This window comes from Tarenaya hassleriana, unplaced genomic scaffold (genome assembly GCF_000463585.1).
Source record: "Tarenaya hassleriana unplaced genomic scaffold, ASM46358v1 Cleome121, whole genome shotgun sequence".
Classification (NCBI taxonomy): domain Eukaryota; kingdom Viridiplantae; phylum Streptophyta; class Magnoliopsida; order Brassicales; family Cleomaceae; genus Tarenaya; species Tarenaya hassleriana.
The window spans coordinates 117,284-126,375 of record NW_010962504.1 but is presented as its reverse complement, the minus strand read 5'-3'; the positions used below and the strand labels follow the sequence as shown (position 1 = coordinate 126,375).

Sequence of the window (9,092 nt, the reverse complement as noted above, 5' to 3'; positions counted from 1 at the left end):
TAGATTGTCTTGGTATACATTAAAAACCGACGGTTCAAAGATATCGCATCTACCGATTGGTGAGTATATCCGATTTAAATCCACTATGGAAAGTTCAAAGGGAAACCTACTGATCCAGATGCAATTAGTTCTTCATAGTTGAATCACAAAAGGTTGCATGGTTTAAAACAATTTTCTAAAATTCTCTATTTATGTGGGGAATTGTTGAATTTTTTTTAAATTAAATGAAATAAAATATTTTTGTATGTTATTCTCCCCATTATGTTTTTAAAACTTAAAAATATTTATGACTTTTGAAAGTTTTATAATTTTTTAATCCTATAAACAGAAACATTGTTTTCATGTTTTACACATAAAAAAACACCAAGCAAAATTAACTATGTATGAATATGATATATAAAATAACATACCCAACATAGACTACGACAAAAAAATGTTCCAATCAACCAACAGATCGTACACGAGTCGCTACAGGAAAAGAGCAACTTGGAACACAAATGCGATCAATGAGAACCAAATGCGACAAAAAAAAATGTTTCAAAATTCATAACGGGATTCTTCAAAGGGAAAAGGGGTCTTAGACAGGGAGATCCACTCTCTCCCTATTTATTTATCCTTGCTGTGGACGTTTTCTCACGAATGTTGGATAATGTTGCTAAGACGAACCGCATGAAACTTCACCCAAGATGTAAAGACCCGATGATAACACATCTGATCTTTTGCAGACGATGTGATGATATTCACCGAGGCAAACAAGGAGTCCCTGGAGGAGATTAAAAGAGTTATTACATCCTTCAGCCGAATTTCGGGCCTTTTCATGAACCAGGATAAATTGGAGATCTTCTTTAGTGGATGTTCAAGCGCAGAAAGATCAGACTTACTTGAGACATCTGGGTTATCTGTCGGTTCCCTGCCAGTCAGATATTTGGGAGTCCCGTTGAGTCCTAGCCGGGTCACCAGTAAAGATTTCCAGCCACTGATTGACAAAATCAAAGCCAAAGTAGCGAATTGGACAACAAAATTCCTCTCTTCAGCGGGCAAGATTCAGCTGATTGCGTCTGTCATTTATGGTCTTGTCAACCCTTGGAGTAGTGTTTTCCTTCTTCCGAAGTGTGTAACCAGAAAAATTGATGGGATATGCTCTTCATTCTTATGGAAGAAAACTAATTTTGTTTCTTCTGTGGCAAGAGTAGCGTGGAATACAATCTGTTCACCAAAGAGGGAAGGAGGACTTGGGCTTAGGAAACTACAAGATATGAATCTCGTGTTCCGATTGAAGCAGATTTGGGCCATCTTCGCGAAAACTGAATCTCTATAGGTTGCTTGGTTGCTTAAGAATCCGTTGAAGAAACGAGGCTATTGGGATACTATGCCAAGTCCGCGGCACTCTTGGACCTTGCATAAACTTCTCAAACTGAAGGAAATCGTCTGATCCTTCCTGTCATTTGAGGTGCGAGATGGAAAATCAGCTTCTTTCTGGTTCGACTCATGGACACCTTTAGGGCCGTTGATTGAGTTTATAGGACATAATGGCCCTTCTCTCCTCCGTATCCCTCGAAATGCCAAAGTGAATGCGGCATGCCGAGGAGGCGGTTGGTATCTCCCGGGGGCACGTTCTGATAATATTCAGCGATTGCATGAGACTCTATCTTCGAAGGAGGTGCCAACGGACGCAAAGGGCTCTGATATTATCCATTGGAAACAGAAAGAAGGCTTATGTCAACCATTATTTCGATCTGGAAAGACATGGATGCTCATCCGAGAATCAGGTCAGTTGGTCGCTTGGTATCAGATTGTGTGGTTCAAGCTCTCAGTTCCTCGTCTGGCATTTATACTTTGGGAGGCTATCTTAGAAAGGCTTCCAACTAAGGATCGATTGATGGGATGGGGAATCTCACATGATGCTACTTGTTTACTATGTGGAACTCGGGATGAATCACATCATCATCTCTTCTTTAGTTGTGATTATAGCTCCTCAGTATGGTTGGTTTTCTCTTGCGAGCAGGATATGGGCAAACCCGCCCGATAGCTTGGCTGATTGTATCTCTTGGATCCTTAATCCCGCGCATGAACGTGGTCGTAGTCGCTTCCTGCTTGCACGGATCCTACTACAAACGGCTGTGGAAGCAATTTGGAAAGAACGTAATAACCGCCTATTCCGAGATCTTGCTAAGCCACCATCAGTTCTCGGTAGAAAGATTGACAAAACTGTAAGAAATGTTCTTCTCCATGAAGTCATCCGGAACCGAAGTTCCATCTCATCGCCTCTACAAGATTGGTATTACCTCGAGATATCCTCTTAACACTTCATCGATTAACTTTTATATGTTATTCCATTTATCGGGACTTTTGTTTTCCACTTGCCATGGATTTGTGTAGTATTGTGGATGAATGTTATTTTGTAAATTATTATATATAATATGATTCACATTTTCATCAAAAAAAAATGCGATCAATGAATACGAACCTGGTAACGATGCATAACTCGGAATCGAGGAGGGAAATGAAAGAGAGGGAAGATCAGGAAAACGAGTCGAGCATCGAGAATTATGGGGAGAGAGTGAGGGAGCGAGAAACTCGGTGCTCGACTCGCTCTCTCTGTGATTCCTCTTTCTTTTTTTCTTTTTTTCTTTTTTTTTTTTTTTTTGCTTCGTTTTTTGTTTGCCCGCTCTTCTCGTTCTTTTTCCTTCTGTTTATATTGTTTGCGAAGCTGTGATCAAGTCAATACGAGTGTACTGTATCTAACGAATTTTGACCGTTGATATTAAAGATTATGAAATGGACGGATACGATGGGATCCAGTGATTGAGGTTGGTGGGAGCTGGTGACAGAGAGTGGTCGACGACCCATTTGTAAAGTTATCTTTGGATTCATATTTTCTGTTTTAAAAAATATTATACTCATTAGATTTTATATTAAATTTGATGTGAATGAATCTGGATTTCCAGTATTTCTTGATAAAAAAAAATATATTTTCCAGAAAAAAATAATAGTTTTGTATTTGGCTTAGATTCGTCTTTAGTTAAGATTTATCTATTTCATTTTATTATATTGAATTCAATTCAAAATCAAGTATATCTTAAGCACGATCGAAATATTTAGTCCAAAAAATTACAAACAAACACCAAACATTTTGCATTTATCACTTGATATAAACCTCAATTTTATATCCCTATTATCTATCTTCCACAATTCAACGCTTGAATTTTGTGGAATGGCCATAAATTCGCCCTATCAAAATTGAAAATTAAGGAGGTTTTTCCATTTTTTTCTTAACAAAAATTTAAAATCCATATTTTTTTTTTCAAATTTCTGAATATAATCTACGCAAATTAGTGTTTTTTTCCTTTTTTTAATACCCGTCGAATAATACAACAATTAAATAAAAAAATTTAATAAAAACACTAATAATGAAGGGCAATGGCCAAAAAAAGCCGTTAGTAACTGAGACCGAGCTGAAGACCAAAAACAGAATGGACGAGGAACAACGCCATAATGCTGCTCCCAAGAATCCCATGTACTTTCCTCAATCCTGGATTGTTCTGAAGAATCAAAACAATGAAATCCTCATATATATATATATATATATATATATATATATATATATATATGCGATCCTAATCCGTTTATACTGTGGACAAAAATAAATATGCGAAAATCGGATACTAGAGATATTCAACCACGGATATCCGATTTATGGGTACTTGAATACCCGTAATTAAAAATCGCCGTATCCCGAGGAAGAGTTCCACCACACTGGTGTACTGCAGACAAACCTTATCTGTATAAAATTGTCTAAGTGGTTGCTAACGACATATATATCCTCCTTAATTTTCAATATTTACCCTTTTACATTCATTTCTTCGAGATCTGATCTCGTTTTCAATATTATACATTTTTTTGTTATAAATATATTTTTCTAGTAATTTCGGTTGAGTCTAAATATGTTTTTTTTTTTAAATTTCGGGTTAGTATACCCAAAAATTTTGTCGATACTTGTACTCTGAATACTTGAGACCTTCGGGTACAAATATGAACATCAAATTATGACACATGATATAAACGGATTTATTTGAGTACCCTAAATTTTTCGGATACCCGTCCCGTGGACATCCCTAGCTGTTTTTACCTCGAACAAAGCGGGTAAGATCGTTTGTATCGTCAGCAGGCCAAGGCCGACGAATCCCGTCACCGCATGTGGGCTGCATCAAATCGGTTAATTTTCTGCCGAATTCGGAATCTTTTAGATAGTAAATGAAACAGAGATGGTGAGAAGAAAGAAATTGAGATAGAATCACCTTTCAAAGATGGGTTTGTCGGATGTAAGAAGGGCAGTGATACCACCGGTTGCTCCGAGGGAGAAGAAGAAAAACATCCCTCCTAATAGCTTCGGGTGCAAATCTTTCGCCTTCGCTTTCTCCTCCTTCCATTTCGATAAACAAAGAACGATGAATCGACCGCTAATATATCGTAACAAGAAACTGTTTTATTGAGATTGCGAGAAGATTAGCATTCTTACAATGTCGTCTGAATATCGGATCCGGAAGCCAAGATACGTTCCGTATCCGCCCATTGCGAAAAGCACCACGGCCTAAGAAAACGGAGGGAGAAAAAGAAAAACCATTTCATGAACTTTTACATGAACTTTCATCCTATCCAAAAAGGGTTCAAATCTTTCCTGAATCATGGACTTTGATCAAATTCTTCAATAGGGTTTGTGCGGTTTATACACACGCACGCACATATATATCGCTGAATCATGATAGTAACTCGAGGATAGTAAACGACTAAAAACATGGAGAGTTCACATAATGCTAGAGTTTATGCAAACTCTATAGATACATGAACTATCGATAATTCCCGATAAGTAATGAGAGGTTATACCATATTCCCGGGATGGCCCCAATGAACGAGCCATTCAGGCAGATTCCACGATTGTACGAGCTCCACAAAGGGTCCGAAGAGAGATCTTACAGTTGCAGCTGTTGTAAAGACACGACATGAAAACCAAACAATCCATCAAACCATAATGCCCAAATCAGACAAAAGAGAAACAAGACGACATTTCGAAGTTGAAACTTCTATGTCATGAACACTTCCTCTGTTTATTCAAAGCCATCACTCAAGTTCATGACATCAAATTATCACTATCTTTCTCACCAATTACAGTCGTATTAAGTCTTCACATAACAATCGTACTCACGAAAACGTGAATTTGTGACACTCTTAAGCAAATACGAAGTCTGCAATCCTATACATTCTGTTCTTGTTCATATATGTCCAGCCATATATACACAGTTATGTATGACTCAAATGTATAAAAACATATACAGACGCCACAGCTACATATAATGTATGACTGAGCTCTGAGATCGGAGTAGAGTAGATGAATTGGAGTTACCTCCTGGGAGAGAAGCCACAACTAAGAGAGGCAAAGGAGATACAGACAACAACAATGTCTCTCTAATCTCTTCACCTACGCTCTCACTCGCATCATCTTCCTCTCTCTCCTCGTTCTTCGAGGAACACGCCGGAATCAACGGAATGCTTCTACGGAGGGAGGCGGACAGCGCGGGAAAAGAGGACCCAGATGGGATTTTGGAGAGACATTGGCGGGAAACCGGAGATGGAGCGGCGGGGAGTGATCGCAGTGAGGATTTGCGGCCGGAGAGGGTGGAGGAGAAGCTGAAGCAGGTGAGAGTTGCCATTTTTCCGGTGGAGGAGCAGAGATTTTGAGGCTCTGTCCGGTGATGAAGATATGTATTTGGCAAGTGAGGAAAAGGTAGGGGACGAGATGAAGATGATGGGTGAGGAGGAAGAAAAGGTGAGGAGAGGGACACGACAATGAGGGCAAACGCCGTCGTTTTACGCTTTTCCACGTGGCCACAACACGCTCAGGAATTGGGCAAATGGAAACCGGGAATCATTTTGGCATTTGATTTTCTTGGTTAATCTTTATTTGAAACTTTTTAAAAACAACATACTAATTTTTAAAAAATACCAAACTTTACTAAAGATCATATAAATATTTCAATTCCCAAATTACCAAATAATTATCATAATAAAGTCAATTTATTCCAAATAAATACCAATGTGATATCTCTTTTACACAAATTATCGCCCTCATCAATTCAAGTTGTTATCGATTTGATATTTATTTCATACAATTTGATCAAATTGAGTTATTTATTTAACAATTTAGAAATTAAAATTTCTCTATGTCATATCTAGACAAATTTTGGTATTTTTATGAAAATTTACCAATTTTTTTATACTAGATTTGACTTGGTTTTTTAAAATAGTTTATATTTGGCTTCTATGTATAAAAATTACTTTGTTTTCAAACGAATTTAGTTTTATTATTATTATTTTCACATTTAATTCGAAGTTCATCAGTATCATCAAAATATATGTGTATATTTCAACCGTCTTTTAGTAGATTAAACATTTGTTTTTTTTTATCAAAGATTTAAACATTTGTTCACTACTATTGATTTTTCATAAATAATTTCAACCATCGAAATATAAAAAATAGATCTCAACTATTCGGTTATAGATTAAATAATGGATTTCAATTATCTCTCTCTCTATATATATATATATGAACACAGTCGTCCGTTTGCAAATTATATAATGAATTCGATGTAACAAATTTGATGTAAACTGTCGATTTATCAAATTCGATATCAACCTATCGATTTATCATTTATTCGATCTCAATCGTCGAAAATTAATGCTCGTCTCAATTCTCCCTTAAAGATTCAACTTCGACCGTCGATTATCTGATTGTAATTATTTGTCATAAGTATAGTATAAAGCATCGCCGTCGATTTTTGTAGATATCAGCCGTTGGTTTTTTTAGATATGATCTCAATCATAAAATTCAGTAGTAAAAAAAATCAATATTTGATCACAATCATTTGTCTTCATATTGAACACGAAACGTCGATTATCTACGTATTTCATCTCTACCGTCGAATTTGGTGAATCGATCCCCAATCGTTTAATAGTAGATTTACCATCGATTATTAAATTTTCGAATTCGATCTAAACTGTCAAAATATAGTAATAGATCTTTCGCTGTACAATTCAATATTGATCATCGATTATCAATATTAGTCTACTAGATCACAACCATCTGCCACCATAATTTATTTTGACTGTCGATTTATAATATTTGAACACAAATGTCTGTCATAAATATCAGTAATAACCATATATTTAATTTTGGGATATCCGTCAATTTTTTATTCGATTTGTACCGATTGATAAAAGATATGTCGACCAATTTTTTTTCTATTTGTCTATGTAGTGACTCAAACCAAGTCACGGCAAACTTTGGATATCTGTTGTAAATGTCCAATTGCAATCCATTGAGTGAAACTTCATATGCAACGGTTATCCGTTGAACATTTCGTTGATATATTTCAATAGGCATCTTTCTCTTGATATTATGTTATAATTTTCAACTGATTAACGGATATATCTATTACATCTGTTGAAATGTTGTTGATCGTCGTTGTTGTGATGTCCGTAACTCGTGTCCCGCACACGAGTTGCATTAAATGGACAGAAAACCATATATACAAAATTCGTATTATAAAAAACGCACGAATTTAAAACATTTTAGTTTTAACATACGCAATGGAAATATATATATACATAACAAACCCAAGTATGTCGTAGACATATACAACGGATAACATAAGGGTGGTAAATACCAATAAACACAAGATCAGTATACATCACCGAGCAACAAAAGAAACAGTATATGTCAGGGAAGAAAATATACATGATCCAGCAAGCCGTCAAACGTCACCAGTGCCCTCGTCCTGCTGCTGCTACAATAACTCCGAGCTTGAAATGTTGCATAACAACGTTCATAAGCTATGTGCTTAGTGAGAGTCTCATATTAAATCTGAAGATCGTACTCACATTGCAAATGGTCGAACAATGATAATTTATATAATATATACAGTATAACATGTAACAATAATATAACTCAATTAACAGTCACTCAAATATCAAGCACAATCAGTCCAAATGACAAGTCATCGGACAACAATCGTCAAATCGTCTCTATGTGCGTCTCACACATAGGATGATCAATGGACCTAGATATCACCAGTCCGGAACGTATGAAAGTCATAACTCGACCCTCTGGCTCTATCACTGATACCGTCAAATCATCTCTACGGATGCATCACACATCAGGACTCTCCATGTGCATCGCACATCCACTCACTCTCCTCGGTAGAAATCAGAATAATAAAAAATACACCAATCAGACCCAACACTTCATGAAAACATATCACACACAAATCATCCCATCTGATAATGATATCACCCCTCGATATCAGAGTGTCAGGTGTCTCCTCCAAGCCACCACCGACTATATCGAGCGAAGCCAGTCATCGACTGATAACCTCTCGCAGGCCATTCGCCACGGAAATTCTCGTCAGGCCCAAACTCAAATCCTTTAGAGTAATTCTATATAACCTCGTCGAGAGAATCACTCAATTGCGAGTCTCTGGTCAGTGTGCCAAGCTTTGTCAGAAAAATTACTCCCGAACCCGTTCCATAGCAAGTGGAATGTCGATGTAGTTACAATGTAACCGTAACATGTTTCCTCATCCCGAAACAATCTTGAATCACTCGGTGACTATCTACGTGAATCATTGACTCCAAGCTCCGCACATGGGCAATCAATCATAATCATGTCTCCTCAATATAAACTCGACTCGAATCAAGGGTCATAAAGAGGAGATCCAAATATAGCAATCATCGTGATATCAAAGAACTACCCGGTTACAATCACGCATTTGACTATTCCCAGACCCATCCAGAAATAATCTCCCGCAAAATCTCCACTTACACAAAATCAGACATTGGTTCTTACTAATCATACACTCACACATCCTTTAAATAATCCTTCTTATTTATTCATTCTTATTTAGGTTCATTCAGTTATTTAAGCCTTCGGAATGATTATACTGGGTCTCGGCCTTCCCAGATTACCAAATACAATCGCTTCAAGGATACACTTAGCGTTATAGGGTTCCATTAAGGTTTACATGAAAATCCGGGTTCAG

The 9,092-nt window shown here is 36.9% G+C and overlaps 2 protein-coding genes across 3 annotated transcripts; one reads left to right on the top strand and one right to left on the bottom strand.

The window, feature by feature from the left end:
• The first annotated feature begins 733 nt into the window (after nucleotides 1–733).
• Nucleotides 734–2,087, top strand: LOC109116418. The gene is made up of 2 exons (XM_019201785.1): nucleotides 734–1,070; nucleotides 1,503–2,087. The coding sequence occupies exons 1-2, from the start codon at nucleotides 734–736 to the stop codon at nucleotides 2,027–2,029; spliced, it is 864 nt and encodes a 287-aa protein (XP_019057330.1). The 3' UTR covers nucleotides 2,030–2,087.
• Nucleotides 2,088–3,332: 1,245 nt separating this feature from the next.
• LOC104807064 lies at nucleotides 3,333–5,723 on the bottom strand. Of its 2 annotated transcripts, none has more exons than XM_010532176.1 (6): nucleotides 5,402–5,723; nucleotides 4,885–4,982; nucleotides 4,520–4,591; nucleotides 4,299–4,423; nucleotides 4,130–4,202; nucleotides 3,333–3,542 (listed from the first exon to the last, which is right to left on the bottom strand). In XM_010532176.1, the coding sequence occupies exons 1-6, from the start codon at nucleotides 5,706–5,708 to the stop codon at nucleotides 3,438–3,440; spliced, it is 780 nt and encodes a 259-aa protein (XP_010530478.1). In that variant the 5' UTR covers nucleotides 5,709–5,723; the 3' UTR covers nucleotides 3,333–3,437. The 2 variants fall into 2 exon arrangements, with proteins under 2 accessions (XP_010530478.1, XP_010530479.1); XM_010532177.2 differs by having other exon boundaries at nucleotides 3,448–3,532.
• Nucleotides 5,724–9,092: the final 3,369 nt, after the last annotated feature.

Excerpts from the sequence above, each read along its gene's own strand:
- LOC109116418 (XM_019201785.1), top strand. The coding sequence starts at position 734 with ATGATATTCACCGAGGCAAACAAGGAGTCCCTGGAGGAGATTAAAAGA. Across the intron at positions 1,071-1,502 it reads GATTGCGTCTGTCATTTATG|GGCCGTTGATTGAGTTTATA; the intron begins GTCTTGTCAACC and ends GGACACCTTTAG.
- LOC104807064 (XM_010532176.1), bottom strand. The coding sequence starts at position 5,708 with ATGGCAACTCTCACCTGCTTCAGCTTCTCCTCCACCCTCTCCGGCCGC. Across the intron at positions 4,983-5,401 it reads TGTGGCTTCTCTCCCAGGAG|CTGCAACTGTAAGATCTCTC; the intron begins GTAACTCCAATT and ends TCTTTACAACAG. Across the intron at positions 3,543-4,129 it reads TCTTACCCGCTTTGTTCGAG|AACAATCCAGGATTGAGGAA; the intron begins GTAAAAACAGCT and ends TTGATTCTTCAG.